A 16,682-nucleotide genomic window follows, 5' to 3' on the forward strand; every position below is an offset into this window, starting at 1 on the left:
TAAATGTGTCACTGTCGTTTCATAAAGTTAGGACATTAAAGTGAACATGGTTTATTGTTAGAAGTCAGGTTTGACATTTGCAACACTTCGCTTTGCCCTCACTTTCAAACGTTAAGCAGACAAAACAAGCACCATTCACATTAGTAACATCACACCCAGAGCAAGTTCAAGGAAACACACTTCTATGCTTGAAGGATATCTAAATCGATGTTATTTTGAATCTCTGTGTAACAAAAGTGATGCAGAGAGCTAAGAAATGTATATACATGCTGTTTAACTAACTGATGGAAAAAAAAGTCAGAATCCATCTGGTGCAGAGAGGGCCAACTGTGCGGACCGGTGTGCCCCCTTACAGTGGTCTCAGTGAGCAGATGTTCCACATCAAGCAGCCATGTTCAAACCGGAGGTAGTGTCCCCTCTGAATATTAAATAGCAGCTTCCCACTGATGCGTTCCATGGGAATCTTTAGGGTTCAGTCGACACCTAGACCCACAGACCATTCTCTGAAACCTTAGACACAGCATGAGGCATAGAGGAGTCCTGTAGCGTTTTGGCTCCAGGGGGCTTGTCATGTGTGAGTACAATCTGTAAACATCTGTGTATGTGTGTGAAAGAGAGCGAGGCCATCAGTGCAATGCAACAGTCTGTACGTATCTTAAGGACCAAAGCGTGCGAGAGACATCAAAACGAGGCAAAACGGCTGCTGGCTTTAAACCTCTGAGAACAGCAACTCTTTTGAGTTTCATATCTAAATTATTTACAAGTGGACCATTACAAAAACATCTTCTCCTGTATGCTCTTGGAGATTCCCTATTAGAATCCTACAAGTGACTCCCCATCAAGTCCTCCATTGTCAGAAGTCCCAGTCGTCCACTTCCAGGTGGCTGAGGCCCGACTCCAGGCTGGCCAGTCCAGAGGGAGAGGCCTGCATCTGGGAGGTCTCGTAGCTCGTGATGGGCGTCACAGGCCTTAACAGCTCCGGCAAAGCTTCTGAGGGCCGGCGTTTTATCTGAGAGGGAGACAGTTGGAGGAAAAAAGTTTGAATAGTAATCTTGTATTCTTCCCATCATACCTAACAGAATAAACATTTATTAACCCTAAATTCAAGCCTTACACACCTGTTTGAAGAAGGGGTGGCCTATGAGAGTGCTGGCAGACGGTCTGAATTAAAATAAATAGAAAACAGTTAACACCCTGTGGCTTTAACATTTTACAACACGTCCTTTACCAAATTTAAGCAGGAAGATAAAGGCCAACCTCTTCTCAGGGTCTCGCTGTAGACACAGCTCAACAAAAGCGTGGAAGTGTGGGGAGAAGGTGCGATTGTAGGGGTGCCCTGACGAGGAGGTGGAGGGCTCCCCGTTGGACTGACGAACTCCTCCAGCACCGGGGCCCTCACAGATCCCGGAATCTGCCCCAGAGCGAGACGGTTTTAGTGACAGCTCCTCTGGGGGGATCGTGGTGGTGTCCAGCAAACACGGCACCGTCCCGTTTAGCTTCTCCAGCAGCATCTGTGGAGGAGAAATAGAATAGAAATATTGATAAGATACTGTAGACAGGGGTTTCCTACCCTTTGACTTCAGGAGAAAAGCTCCTTTACCTCTACTGGTCATTTTTTCATAATTTGGCCTTTAATACAATTACAGATTTGAAAGCGAAACAAGCTTCATGTTACAGAAAAAACATTATTTATACAAAAGTTATTGACGAAGAGTTGATAATTTGTGACTTCATAACTCGATATAAAGAGATAATTAGACGTGAAGGTGTGACCTGTGTAGCTGGCATGTCTTTGAAGGGAACGTGTCCATTGGCCAGTTCACAGGCAGTGATGCCCAGACTGTAGATGTCTGACCGAGAATCATAACCATGCAGGTTCTGAAAAAGACAAAGACAACAACAACTATCAATATATGAAATTCACTATCAATGTGTCATGTCTTTTAAAAATCGTTTTATTTTTTCTACTCAATCCCGCATGGAGAAGTGTTACCATCCAACTTTGGCTTCAAAAAGGACATTTCCAAAATCAGGGGCAAAGAAGGTTTTACACAAGGCTTTGGAGGAATGTTTTGTTGTACCTGCTGCAGCACCTCAGGACTGAGCCAGGGCAGCACCTTGACGCTGTACTGGGGGAAGTCGTGGACAACTCTGGCCCTCTGGCCGTGACGGATCAGGCTGAAGATGCTCCGTAGACCCGACATGCAGACCTGTCCGTCCGCTGAGATCAGCACATGGCTGGCCTTCACACTCCTACCCATGATCAAAAGCAGTTACAAACACTGAATATCACATTCAATTGTAATTACAAGAACTGCAAGACTGGCTCAAAAATACTGTTAATGTATTAAAAGTCAAGAAACCGGTCACATAAATCAGTGTGACATTTGTCTTTAAAACACAAACCAAATGCAGAAAGCTTACCGGTGCACATATCCCATGTGGTGAATGTATTCCAGAGCTTTGAGCATACCAAGTAAAATGTATGCAATGGTCAGCTCCGCCATACCGTCAGTGAAGTGTGTGCAGATCAGATCTCGGGCTGACCCTGTAAGACCAGCAAAAACAGATGAGATGACGAGGAACAAGCTATGTTGACATATGAAGATAACTTTTACTATGTATAAAATTGGTGAATGTATTTGTATGTCTTACCATAAGCCATGAAGGGGGTGATGACCCACAGCTCATTCTCAGCTATGAAAACACTCTTGTAAGGAAGAATACTGGAGTGATGAAACAGCTTTGACACTTGTAGTTCACTCTGGCAGGGAGATAAAAAAAAATAAAAAAATCACACTATTGTGTCGAGAAGACAAAAAAAAGATGATTAAGAATCTAATAAGGACCGGAGGGGGAGCAGTCACGACTGGGAAATTAATCAGAACACAGATAGAAGGATTCATAAGTATTTGCTGTGAAGAAGTGAGATGTAAGAAGGGGAAGCATAGTGCACAAGGGGAGCTGGGTGATGTGTTCATGTGCTGAGGCAGACCTGCAGGTAAGTAACCATGTCGTTAGTGCATGACTCCATGTCAATCCGTCGGATGGCCACATGCTCCCCAGTGGGTCTGTACCGGGCCAGGTTCACTGCCAGCAAGTCATCCAGACCCCGTCCTAAAACACAGACACAGACTTCACTCAGATACATTTTTTTCCATGTCTTTGGTAAACACATGTCCTCATCCAGTCCATGTTATACAAAACCAAACAAGTGCATAGCTTAGCATTGTTCTGTTCAGCTCATGTAAAAAAAAGTTACAGTTACATGTATACGTTAAATAATCCAATATGTGTTTCAGACTTTGTGTTGCATCCTTTGGATTCTAATTTAGCAAAGACAGCTTGTTACTGCCAACAAAGAGAAATTGTGTCCTCCAAGAGTTCAGGTGTGTCTTTTCCTTTTACATACCGATAATAGTAAGGACCTCGTAGGAGCTGCTGTCAGGGAGGAAGCTGCCCATGGTGTCCCGATGAGGGAGGGAGGTCAGACTCTCCTGACTATCCTCATGGGCCTGGAGGTGGGGAGGGGAGGAAGCAGAAGAGAATGAAGCTGTTCTGTGACACTGATTTCACTTAGTTAGAGCGGAGGACTTTACCAGAGGGTTGGGTAAGATGTGAGAGAAGTGTTAAAAGATCACCTAAGGACATGAACTTTGTTATCAAGGTGTGTTAGCAGGACTAGATTTTATTGGCCCAAGATAATAACGAGTTTATGAACTACATTCTCTGGTTACTCAGAGATGAACATCAGATTCTAACATCTTTATAAGCTGAATATCTAATAGATATAGAATTGAATCTAACATACAGACAGTTCCAGTTCATTTAAACGTGTGAGTAACAAAAACATGTAGAGAAATGCTAATGAGGACTCCTGAATTTCATTAATATATCACCATTTAAAATATGGAAATGGACAGATTGCAGTAGCAAGCTGTGAGGGCAAATGAGGGCAAGCTGTATGAGCATTTTGATTGTTTCTGTGGTGAAAAGAATGAAGAAATTCCCAATTAGAACAGTGCACGTCATTGAGCCTAATTTCACCCTACGGGCCAGAGGTGATTTTGAGATGGAGATCCAGGACGCACAGAAGTTGAAAAATATCCCGAAGAGTTGATTGGGATGTGGACCTTTCTCTAGATGTAAAGTTAATTAAAACCTGTACATTAAACTTTCCTTAACGGAAGAGTCAAACATGCTAGAGCGCCCGCATGTTAAGGTAACATCGGTCATTCTTAATCTTATCAGAGGGCACAAACTACCATCAGTGATCAGATTCAGACGGGGTTGCCATGCTTTGCTAAAGCTGAGCATTTAGAACTCCCTTCAATCTACATCCTGCAGGGACACAAAGTGGCTGACATCAGTGTGGGACTGCAAGTGTGACAATACAAATTCACCATCAACTCAACAACAGGCTGTCAGCACAGACAAGCAGTGTCAAACACTCACAACACATGATTAGACTCTTAGTGAGAAAGACACCAAAACCTGGAGCACAGCATGTTCACAGCACACCGAGGAACTATTCAAATAGGCTTTGAAAAAACCTTGACGGTTAACTCGACCGTGCCGTTCCTCTTCCTCAAAAACAGAAGCCCAGGTGTGCGAGGTGAGATGTCCCTTTGAGCTACGAGCATGTACTGCGCGTTCCGTGAACTACAAACTCATGCAAACATGTATGTGCGTAAGCCTTGGGGGAGGGAGGGAGGGGGGGGGGGGTTGTGGTTGTTACTCTACATATAAATCTCTGTGCGCACATACTCATGCATGCACGCAGATGTACAAAAGCCACATGGGGGAGTGATAATGCAGTGACAGGAGTACCACACTTACTTTCCTGTGAGAGAGTCCCTGAGCTTGCTCTAGGGTAGAAAAACCACATCAATGACATAAAAGACATGTACACACACAAACAGGAGAAGGATCTGTGTTTAGAGCAGCTCTTCAACTTGGGGGGGGGGGGGGGGGGGGGCATCTGGTAGAGGGGTTTCTGCAGCAGGCTTTGTCATGATAATTAATGGGAATATTATTCACTTGATTTTCTAGAATATTTTCTCAGATACTATAAATGGCAATGACAACAAAGAACAGCCAAAACATAAAAGACCAACATGAACCGTCGTGCAGCATTGAGCAATGAGCTGCCTGCAGGAAAATGAAAATGAGGCAAAGCTTGCAAAGAAAGGAAACATGAAGGGATGGTTAACCCTGTCACCTCTCCATAAAAGGACAGAAGCTTCAATAAAGTGCCAAATTGAAACTGAATTATTTATGTGGCAAAACAAGGGGCCTGAGAAGATAAACAAACCTCTGATAGACAGCCACGATCATGATGTTTTTAAATGTTCAGGGGACATGTAGGTAACCATCTGTAGTGCTAAAAATGTCCATTTCAGCCTACTTCTGCATACTCTATGGTGCTCGTATGTAGGATTGTAATCAGAATTCTATAAATATCATAGAAAAATAAATCTGCTAACTGGTCCTAGTAGGGAGCAAACACTGTCACTCAATCATTTACAGCCAGGGTTCAAATATTTTAGCCTCTGATAGAAAATAACGTTCAGACAGACATTAAAATGTTCCTCAATTACAAAAATAACAGATGTTAAATGTGTTAAACCATTCCTCAGGACGCGTATATACTGGCCTTAATTAAGGCAAGGATAATTACTTTTTTCCTTATAAACATACAACATGATACGATTTAATTTCGTGAAAAAAAGCTAAGTTGCAAGAAGAAAACAAAAACCTTGATCACTTGATACTAAAAATGTGCAGCTGCAGTCTTTAAAAATTTGGCTCTAACGCTGCTAGTGCCTGGCCAATCAGAGACGTTCAGCGCTGCATGCCCTGGCCCAAAAGTCCCTGGACTTACTACCCCCCCAATCAGCCTCTTTTTTTACCCCACAACTCAATTTAGACCCAGGTAGCTTCGGTTGAAACGCACATAGTTCTTCAAAAAGACCCCAGTTCTGGAGGGAAGTTGCTCCAGTCCAAAAAGGGCTTATGGTGGTCTTTATATCCATCAAACAATGATAACATTGACAGAATTTGCAAACAGGTAGATTCACGATATCTGTGGAGTTAATTGTGAGGGTTTCATACAGTCTAAATGTGTAGATTTGTTTTGAAACTAGGACTGGAAAATAAAAACATAGTAAGGCAACACTAAAACCTAAACCATCACCAAAACACTTTTACATGTTTATTTATGAGCTCAGATTTTGTTAAGTGACAAACTAATAAATACACATCGCAGAAGCAGGACAGAAAACCAAGTCCTCGCCTCTAATTACCCAATGGTCAATTTTTGATACTTACTGATGTTTGTAAACCTAGCAAACACTGGCTCAAAATAACTACTGGTATTATCCTATTATCTTCTGCACAACGTTAAGTTCTATACTTTGTTTTATCTATAACTGAGGTGCCAATGTCAATAAGCAAAATGCGGCTAATACTTAATCAATCATAATCACAAGAGGGATAAGGTTAAATTCAAGTACAAAAGCAAATTATATTCAATAGCCAAAATAAATTGTGCAACCATTATACACGCAAGGAAAACACATTCACAAGCAGCATTAAACAAAAATGGCACAGACTTTTTATGGGACCAGCCAACATGAGACATTAATTAAAAAGGGGGATTTCACTGGTGCCAAAGTCAGATAAGTTATTGTAGCCGACAGGGGAAATGTGGCAGTACTGTCAAAGACACTGGCTGATTGGATAGAAAACGTTTATCATTTCAATTCAAAGATGACATCAGAGAAGCAGAGCAAAGCAACTACCCTACTTACAGTAGATGATGCCTTAAACCTCACCTCCAAATAACTCCAAATCCCGCAGGCTCTCCACACTCAATTTCTCAGATACCCAGCGCTGACAGACACAGAGGGTTAGTGACAGACGGGGAGAGGAGAGAGAAAATGCAAGCAAGAGTAAGGACATATTCCATAGAAATAAACACATGTATAAGGCAGTTGAGGAAGCTGATATTCTTAATCAAATGTAACAATATCATGTACATTTTCTAAAAAGTGCTGTTTGAGTTCTTTTCCAGAACTTTACACTGTAGATTATTGAGTAATGATAAGAAACACGTCGAAATGCTTGCAATGACCGGCGTCTATGATGTGATTCTACAGTTTTCCATTGAGGGATTAAGGCTTCTTCTGGACCCAAAGATCAATTTTAATCAGAAAATGAGGAGGTACTTGACAAACACTTACAAGAAAAGACATGGATCCTTTTGAGAGTGTTACATATGAAATGCTGAAATCTCATCCAAGGAATGTTGGTCGTGAAAGTGAGAAAATGCTGAGGGAGAAGTTGTCTCTGTTACCTGCAAGGGGACAAAAGCCACTTGTAATTGCTCAATGGTGATAATTGTTACTTTATTATCAGAATGTTATTGCATGTCTATAGAATCGACCGCAAAAAATTACAAATACTAAAACCATATAAGGTATGGTGCAGACTAGGGCTGGGCGATATATCGAGTTTTTAAGATATATCGATATATTTTCAATCGAGATAAAGGGTAAGACAATATCGTTAATATGGATATAGTTCATGTTGCATTAAAATAACGTTTTATACGTCTTCGGTAGAGCTGCCAGTTCACCTATTTCTCATCTCCCTCTCTCTCTCTCTCTCTCCCCTCTTCTCCCCTCTTCACTCTGCTCCTCTCTCTCTCTCCCCTCTTCACTCTGCTCCTCTCTCTCTCTCCCTCCCTCTTCCCTCTCTCTCTCTTCACTCTGCTCCTCTCTCTCTCTCTTCCCTCTGCTCCTCTCTCTCTCTCTCCCTCCCTCTTCCCTCTTCACTCTGCTCCTCTCTCTCTACCTCTTCCCTCTGCTCCTCTCTCTCTCTCTCCCTTCCCTCTGCTCCTCTCTCCCTCTTCCCTCTGCTCCTCTCTCTCTCTCTCTCTGAGCCAAACTCAACAAACTAAACGGATAACAAAACACACAACTGTGTTTACTTTGTTATGCAGAAAATTAATTGACTTCACAAACAGGTAGTTTGTTTTCACGTACATGTTGAACTTGTGCAACCGACTGTCGATAAAAGACGTACCCATATATATCGAGTATCGCCATTCAGCGAGATATTAGTTTTGGTCCATATCGCCGTACCATAGTGCAGACATTACAAATAAATAGCTGAGTAGGGGTTCAATATTATTACTTTCTTTCAGATTGAACAGTAGTACACTAAGTCCTACTTTAGTTTTAGAGACTGAGAAGTTCAATCTGTCCTGCTGGATTCTTAATGCTCACATTAATAGTAAAAGCTTGTGTTCTTTAAAACAGAGAGAGGGTCTGATGTATTACCAGACAGACACATTGTTATTTTAGTGGAAGCAGTCCATCCTTGAGCAGATACTGAGGGGTATGGTAACTCTAGTTGAAGCTAAATGATGTGAGAAAAGGACAATAGTCTGATTGCATACTGCATAACATCATGCGTTTGAGATAAAAGAAAGATAATAACAAAATCAACACACGCAGATTTTGTCCTCTCAGTCTAAATAATATTGTCGTTTGCACAACTGAATAACGGTGATAATATTGCATACACAGGTATTTTGATTTATATCAATGGGAGACGATTTTATTTAATCAAAGAAGAATAAACAATAGTTAGTTATAGCATATCCGTAACAAGCAGAGTCAGGTCGAGCTAATGGTTCGCTTCTGTTGTAAGACGCAGGCTAGCAATGGTAAATTACAGTTCGCTAAAGAAGCCACCTTCACTTATTTTAGCTACAATAATCGCATTGTTTTAAGTTTAAAATACTTACTCGTGTAATGTTTGCAACAGAAATACCGTTTCTTGTGTGCCAGGGGAACTTATTTAGCTAGCCATCCCCTCCTGCGGTTGTTTTTGGCATATTTCCACTGCGCTGTCCTGGCCGAACGTCATGTCGCGCAGTAACGACGACACGCCCTGTCGATGAAAGTTTGCGCGCACCTATGACGTAAGCGTATCTCGATCTGAAAAAAACATCGGCGCTTTTGCTTGCAATCGGAAAACAGGTAAATACCAGCGACGAACTTTCTGTTTGGATTGTATCGAGTCATTTTCGTCAACGAACAACGGCATTGTAAAGCAAACGGGGGAGCACAGATCACTCTAAATAATCCGCAAGGCGATTTATATGTTTATGTTACACCACCGTTACGTCGGCTTCATTTGCGGCCTTGAGCTAACGCTAATAGCATGCATAAAGATAACAGAAGATGTGCTATTATGACATGCTTTTTTATTACTTTAATGCAAAAGTAACCTATTTGTGCATGAAGCTGACTCAAACTTGTGTACTGCTTTGTACCGTCGTATTTGTTATGTTTCTTACAGGCTGTTTATTTACACTACCCGTGTCAGATTATCATCCTATTGACTTTATTGTTTTCAGAAACTCAATTTTAAATTATGTCGGATGAATGTGTTATTGATCTGTCAACAACAGGTGTGCCTAAATACATTTCTAATTAACTGCTAGTGTTTATTGGTACACATCTCTACAGATATAAACATGAACTACATGGCTTTGTTTAAATACTTTAAATCAGGGGTTCCCAAACTTTTCAGGTCGTGACCCCCAAACACAGGGTGACCTCCCCCCCACTGTTCTTTAAGGTGGTTAGTTAGGTATATAACATAACGACAGCCACGCACACACTAAAAAACCTATCCAAAAACTAGGAACACAAAATACTACAACATCCTAAAAGAATTAAAATGTTCATTTCCATTTCACTTAACGATATTGTCTTATATGACACTGGACTACTACTACTACATTGGGCATCTCGCGACCCCCCCTCTGGGTGGCTGGCGACCCACCTTGGGGTCCCGGCCCCCCACTTTGAGAACCGCTGCTTTAAATGGCCTCTACTGCTCTGGGTAGTGTAACTGGTGTGGACAAACTGAACAAAAGTGAAACTTTGCGACGTCTAAAAGCAGAAAAATAACCAAACTATGACTTCACAAGCAAACCGAGTTGGAGTCTCTACTCCTGCTTAATTATCTTTACCTCATGGCTAATCATTGGGTCTCTCAGTTAGACCGTATTCGTCAACTATACTTCACCCTAAGTAATACTAATTGACTGAATGGCACCTGAAATGGCTTTTCAACAAGTTCTTCTTACTAAGTCATATTCTAGTGGGAGTACATAAATATATAATAATAATAATAATAGAAAATTGAGACTAATAAAGGCTTTCACTCCTGTTTTTACAGCACAGCCATGAACTGGAACAAAGGTGGCCCCGGTGTGAAGCGTGGTTTTGGATTTGGAGGATTTTCCCTCGCAGGGAAAAAAGAGGAACCTCAGTCTGCGCCGAAATCTCAAACTTCATTCGGAGCAACAGGATCAGGTGGAGCCTATGGGAAGAACCAGCAGCTCCCATCGTTCTACAAAATAGGGACAAAAAGAGCTAATTTTGATGAGGAAAATGCGTAAGTATACAGTTCTCCTATACACATAGATACAATCTAATAATCATTTTGAAACCCTCAGAGATGTGTCAGTATAGATTGTGATTTAAATCTTTTTTTTTTTTTCAACAAGATACTTTGAAGATGATGAAGAGGAGTCCAGCAGCAACGTGGACCTGCCGTATATCCCAGCCGAGAACTCACCCACACGGCAGCAGATGCAGTCCGGTGGTGGCTCAGATAGTGAGGACGATCCTCTTGATGCCTTCATGGCGGAGGTTGAGGTAAGATGTAAATTATAGAAAAAGACAGACCAGTATGTATGCTTCCAAAGTTTAATCTGCTTTGTTTGTCCAACACTTTGTCTCCTGCAGAGCCAGGCAGCTAAAGACATGAGGAAACTAGAGGAAAAGGAAAAGGAGAAAAAGTCAGCCAAGTAAGACTTCATTATACTCACATTATTTCACATGCTTGATTTTGACACACTTCTAAGGTCCTTATTGAGGCACCTAAATTGAAATTTGATCGTAAGGAAAAAACAAATCTCCCACATCTGAGGGAAAGTAAAAGCCCACTTATTTGGGACAATCACATTTTAAATTTGTATTTTACACATGTACAATTCTATAACTTTTAGAAACTGAGCAGTTAAGATTAAAGCAGAAGTTATTTGTAATTTTTTTCAATTTACTGGCAAAAACATTGCACATCAAACAATGTCTTTGCTGGCTTAATATATATATCATCAGGTAAGCAGGGTGTTCTAGTCTATGGGATGTGGGCTGTCTTGGGTGTATGAACGAGCCGCAGGGAAGTTTTTTTTTTCTCCGCTTGTCATTTCAGGGGTATTCGTGATGACATTGAAGAGGAAGATGAACAAGTGAGTGAGCCCTCCAAAGTTCTTCATCCACTACATGGTTGATCAGAGAGGTCTTCGGAACAAACATTCAATACATTTCTCTCTCTCTCTCTAATCTCATAAAGGCCCTTCCTTCTGTTCTATCTGACCATGCAGGTTGCATTTAGCATCTCTATGATGGTATTGTTTGTCTTGTGCAGATTAGAAAAGCATGTTTAATCGTTGATCTATGTCAGCAAGTGAAGGAATTGTCGATTGCAAAAAAAAAAATAGTTCATCCTTTTGTTTTAAGCTGAATGTCTCCATGGTTACTGGAGTTACTAGTGCCTGGATGCTGTACTGAGAAGCAAACCAGCTTAGTTTTTAACATATAAGGCTATGCTCTCTGCAGGAAGCCTACTTCCGCTACATGGCAGAGAATCCCACAGCTGGGCTGACTCAAGAGGAAGAGGACGAAAACATTGACTATGACAGTGACGGGAACCCAATCGCTTCTGCCACCAAGAAAATCATCTTGCCACTTCCTCCCATTGACCACTCTGAGGTACAGTTGACAATGCTAACAGACGGTTAACGGGTGTTACCTGAATGGTGGATCAAACTGTTTTTTTTTTTTTTTTTTTATCCGTAGATCGATTACCCACCCTTTGAGAAAAACTTCTACAATGAGCATGAAGAGCTCAGCAACTTGACAGCAACACAAGTGTTGGAGTTAAGGCAGAAACTAAACTTGAGGGTAAGTTTGGATTTTTTAAACAACAGTAAATATGTTTTATAGTTAAATGATACATATGTCAAAGATGATTTACTTTTGATTGTTATTATTTTGTAATTGTTCTAATTATTTAATTTCTTCTTATCTTTTGGTCTGTCTCAGGTATCCGGTGCTGCCCCTCCAAAACCTTCCACTAGTTTTGCCCACTTCAGCTTTGACGAGCAGCTAATGCACCAAATCCGCAAGTCTGAGTACACTCAGCCCACTCCCATTCAGTGTCAGGTATTGTGCAAGTTTGTCTAAAAGGTTGCAACAGGATTGAATGTAATATTTCTATAAATACGTAAAAAGGAGCATATTTTATATTTTTGTTCTTAATTTGGATTTTAGGGTGTGCCCATTGCTCTGTCTGGAAGGGACATGATTGGTATCGCAAAAACTGGCAGCGGCAAAACGGCAGCTTTTATCTGGCCCATGCTGGTTCACATCATGGACCAAAAGGAACTGGAGGCAGGAGACGGGCCCATTGCCATCATTGTGTGTCCCACTAGAGAGCTTTGTCAGCAGGTAAGCAGCGGGAAGGGACTGAGTCAGACTTCTGAATGTTCAGAATTCAGGATTGAGTTTCACATGTCGACCTATTAATGCATTTTGTCATTTGTAATGTTTTCCAGATCCATGCAGAATGTAAGCGTTTCGGCAAAGCCTACTCACTGCGTTCTGTGGCTGTGTATGGAGGAGGCAGCATGTGGGAGCAGGCCAAGGCTCTTCAGGAGGGAGCAGAGATTGTGGTGTGCACTCCGGTAAGAGAAAAGACAAATAACTTGATTTTTGTGCCGGCCTTCTTACAGACAATTAACCCGTGCTCCTTTGCTGCAATAAATGCTAAATGTACTGTTTGTGTGTGTGTGTTTGCACAGGGTCGTCTGATTGACCACGTGAAAAAAAAGGCCACATCCCTGCAGAGAGTATCATACCTTGTGTTTGATGAGGCAGATCGCATGTTCGATATGGGTTTTGGTGGGTTGGAATTCGCTGTGTTGCTACAAAAATAAAAAAAAAACCTGTTTTGGGCTTCTTGAGCTTATTATGTTTTCCCTTTCAGAATATCAGGTTCGATCCATTGCCAGCCATGTACGCCCAGACAGACAGAGTAAGTAGAATGATTAAGATAATGCTTCAGTATCATAAGCAGCAAGGCGTCATAGTGGATTTATAACTGGTATTATCATTTCTTTCTCAGCTCTTCTGTTCAGCGCTACTTTCCGAAAGAAGATCGAGAGGCTGGCCAGAGACATCTTGATAGATCCAATTCGTGTGGTGCAGGGAGACATTGGAGAGGTAAGCAGCATCCCACAGTCTTTGTGAAAAAAAAAAACACAACTTAATTCAGAGCTGTTGCTCCAACAGAAATAAGACGATATTTCCCAAGCAGAGCCCATGTTTCATTACTCTTCCTGTCACCAGGCCAATGAGGATGTGACCCAGGTGGTGGAGCTGCTGCCTTTGGGGTCGGACAAATGGGGCTGGCTGACCAAGCGGCTGGTCGAGTTCACCTCCTCCGGCTCAGTCCTGATCTTCGTCACCAAAAAGGCAAACTGTGAGGAACTGGCTACTAACCTGACCCAGGAGGGCTACAGTCTGGGCCTCCTGCATGGAGACATGGACCAGAGTGAGAGGAACAAGGTCATCAGTGACTTCAAGAAGAAGAATTTGCCTGTTCTGGTGGCCACTGATGTAGCTGGTGAGTACAAGAAGATGAGGAGGTGATAAAGGATATATATATGTATATGTATATATGTATGAGTTGCTTATTTGTCTCCCATTTCAAATGCAAATTGTAGTATTCTGCTTGACAAAAGTAACAACATTATGATGTTGACTTATAATTGTAAAATCGGATCTGAACATTCCTGTTTTCTTTTCCGCCCCAGCTCGTGGTCTGGACATCCCATCCATTCGCACAGTGGTGAACTACGACGTGGCGCGAGACATCGACACGCACACACACAGGATTGGTCGAACTGGTCGCGCCGGAGAGAAGGGTCTCGCTTACACTCTCCTCACCAACAAAGACACATCGTTCGCCGGTGACCTTGTGAGAAATCTGGAGGGAGCGAATCAAGGTGTTTCCAAAGAGCTGATGGACTTGGCTATGCAGGTTAGATGAGGAAATGAAGAAAAAAATAATAATACAGAAAGAGCTTTAAGCGTTGTGTAGATTTTCATAGGAGTGAGTGGTCTAACTTTGTTCTCTTTACCCAGAATCCCTGGTTCAGGAAATCCCGATTCAAGAGTGGTAAAGGAAAGAAGTTGAATATTGGTGGAGGTGGTCTTGGTTATAGAGAAAGACCAGGCTTGGGGGCTGAAAGTTCTGTGAGTCCCTACACTGTTGTACAAATTACTTACAAATAAATAAAATGTCAACAAACTTCTTTTGACCCTCTTTAAGAATAAGGAGATTCATGGTGAGCCAAACGTTAGAAACCCTGTGTTGTCTTCGCAGGAACGCGGCGGTGGCAGCAGTGTGTTGTCTTCCGCCGGCAATTACGAAGGCTTCACCAAAGCGACCAGCGGGGCAATGGGAGATCGTATGTCTGCGATGAAACAGGCCTTTCAGGTAGACATTGTAACATCTTAAACACATATCATAACTTTATGCTTTCACATTATTTCAAAGCTCTTTATATATATATTTCTATTTCTTTCAAGGAACTTATTTCAAATACTTTAAGATCTTCAATTTTTTTTTGTGATCAACTTTTTATTGAAATTTTACATAAGATGCTTATACACATGAGCTTCAATGACAGAAACTAAAGACAGCATCATCAAACATACAAACTATTTACAGCTAGCCGTTGCCTTGATAAGGAAAAATATACATGAAATTTAAAACAAAGACAAAATTACTGAATGAAATTATGATATGCATGTAAACACACACATACATATATCCATACACACATATGCACACAAAATAAAACCTATAGACACAGCACAATAAATAAAACTAAAACAAATGAGCAGATTAAAAATAATAATAATAACAACAATAATTAAGATCTTCAATTTTTAATACTATACCTCTATTGCTGTTATTTTTTAATAACTTTGCATATGTGTGTAATTCTTGTTTATAAATGTAATCATTATATTAAAATAAAAAATAATATACAGTGATATGAAAAATTCTATCATTCTCCTACTGACTTGTCTCGGGCCCGTTTGACGTGTTCAGTCTTCTTTCTCCAGGCAGCTAATCTCTATACTCTCCTCTTATCTAGGCCCAGTATAAGAGCCACTTTGTGGCTGCATCCAGTGGCCCTCCAAAGCTCAGCACCAAGTCCAGCAGCTCATCAGGCTGGACCAGTGCTGGCAGCCTGAGCTCTGTGCCCACAGAGGCTGCCAATGGTTCAGAAAGGTCCCAGGGCGTCACCATGTCTATGTCTGGCTTCACCAGCGCCGGCACCCTGAGCTCTGTGCCCACCACTCAAACGAGTTCACAGCAAAGTTTCACCCCACCAGCTCCTCCCTCGCAGAGAGACGGCTCGCGGGACAGGCACAGCGAGGACCGGGGCCGCGACAGCTACCACCGCCACAGCGAGAGGAGCGACAGACACAGTGGAGAGGACCGCTACAGTGACCGCGATCGACATGGAGACCGAGATCGGGACAGCTATAGTGACCGGGACCGCCACAGTAGCAGCAGCAGCAGCAGCAGCCGCCACAGCGATAGTCGAAATGGAGATGGAAGCAAGAGGGACAGAGAAGATCGGAGGAGTGAGAGGGACGGGGGAGACAGGGGGAGTGGGGATGGAAGGGACAGAGGAGGAGATGACAGCTTTGCCGTACCTGAACCGCCAAAACGTAGAAAGAGCAGGTGGGACAACTAAAGAAATAAATAGAAACATCAAAAGAATTTAATGTGCAACCAACTGCTTCATGATGAGTTAGTCTCTTTTGTAAGCAGACAACAAAGCATATCAAGGGCTGACACAAGCACAGGACTTTAAATAGATGTGTACTGGCGCTCCTGTCAGGTTAGTTAGGACATCATCATTTGTTCAGAGCTAGACAGTGTGTCAGGCATATAAACACAAGCAACTCGGAGACAGCCACTGTACATATTCCATCAAGACTGTTGTTGTTGTAAGTCAGTAGGGTCAAGCAATAGAGCTGTAATGAATCCTGCTGTTAGGTTGTGATGGTTGTTGTCTTTTTTCCTCTCACTGAGCTCCTAACATGCCTTTGTGCTTGCAAACTGGTTGCTTTATTTTGGATATCTGCCAACTGTGTTTGTGTGTTTGCATTTTGTTAAATGACAAACCTAACTCTAGGCACTGTTTATTTTTGGAGACACTCTGTGACGGTCAAACGTACTTACAAAAACCTATGTACAATTTTCTTTGTGTCTTGTATTTGAGTTTTAGTGAAGTGCCTTTCCATGGCATTTAGTCTCTTTATGCTTTTGAAATGTTTTTCAAAAAGATGCATTTGATTTTACAAGAGGAAGTGTTCATTCACAAAAAAAGGAAAATGTGAAGTTTTGATTAAAAGACGTGTAAGGCATCCACCTTTCTATCTACTTTCTTTGACATTTGAACATCTGTTGAGCTCTATTTTGCTAGGATAACCAATTTCTTATTT

The 16,682-nt window shown here is 41.8% G+C and overlaps 3 protein-coding genes across 6 annotated transcripts in view; 2 read left to right on the forward strand and 1 right to left on the reverse strand.

Moving 5' to 3' along the window:
- Positions 1-16,682, forward strand: part of limd2 (LIM domain containing 2) — a 119,124-nt gene that overhangs the window by 88,279 nt on the left and 14,163 nt on the right. The gene's annotated exons all lie outside the window — the stretch shown is intronic.
- strada (STE20 related adaptor alpha) lies at positions 36-7,376 on the reverse strand. Of its 3 annotated transcripts, XM_061065577.1 has the most exons (12): positions 7,245-7,376; positions 6,837-6,894; positions 4,840-4,868; positions 3,413-3,515; positions 2,996-3,117; positions 2,656-2,764; positions 2,425-2,548; positions 2,082-2,253; positions 1,774-1,878; positions 1,258-1,511; positions 1,119-1,161; positions 36-1,009 (listed from the first exon to the last, which is right to left on the reverse strand). In XM_061065577.1, the coding sequence occupies exons 1-12, from the start codon at positions 7,254-7,256 to the stop codon at positions 854-856; spliced, it is 1,287 nt and encodes a 428-aa protein (XP_060921560.1). In that variant the 5' UTR covers positions 7,257-7,376; the 3' UTR covers positions 36-853. The 3 variants fall into 3 exon arrangements, with proteins under 3 accessions (XP_060921560.1, XP_060921562.1, XP_060921561.1); XM_061065579.1 differs by lacking the exon at positions 4,840-4,868 and having other exon boundaries at positions 7,245-7,366; XM_061065578.1 differs by lacking the exons at positions 4,840-4,868; positions 6,837-6,894 and having other exon boundaries at positions 7,245-7,374.
- ddx42 (DEAD (Asp-Glu-Ala-Asp) box helicase 42) lies at positions 10,233-16,604 on the forward strand. Of its 2 annotated transcripts, XM_061065562.1 has the most exons (17): positions 10,233-10,479; positions 10,592-10,742; positions 10,833-10,894; positions 11,302-11,338; positions 11,709-11,861; positions 11,949-12,053; positions 12,195-12,314; positions 12,423-12,599; positions 12,707-12,835; positions 12,953-13,052; positions 13,138-13,185; positions 13,276-13,373; positions 13,500-13,776; positions 13,967-14,193; positions 14,298-14,408; positions 14,539-14,652; positions 15,320-16,604. In XM_061065562.1, exons 1-17 carry the CDS (start codon positions 10,268-10,270, stop codon positions 15,926-15,928), a joined length of 2,730 nt encoding a protein of 909 aa, XP_060921545.1. In that variant the 5' UTR covers positions 10,233-10,267; the 3' UTR covers positions 15,929-16,604. The 2 variants fall into 2 exon arrangements, with proteins under 2 accessions (XP_060921545.1, XP_060921546.1); XM_061065563.1 differs by lacking the exons at positions 10,233-10,479; positions 11,302-11,338 and having other exon boundaries at positions 10,689-10,742.

The sequence above is a fragment of the Labrus mixtus genome, chromosome 20 (genome assembly GCF_963584025.1).
Source record: "Labrus mixtus chromosome 20, fLabMix1.1, whole genome shotgun sequence".
Lineage (NCBI taxonomy): Eukaryota > Metazoa > Chordata > Actinopteri > Labriformes > Labridae > Labrus > Labrus mixtus.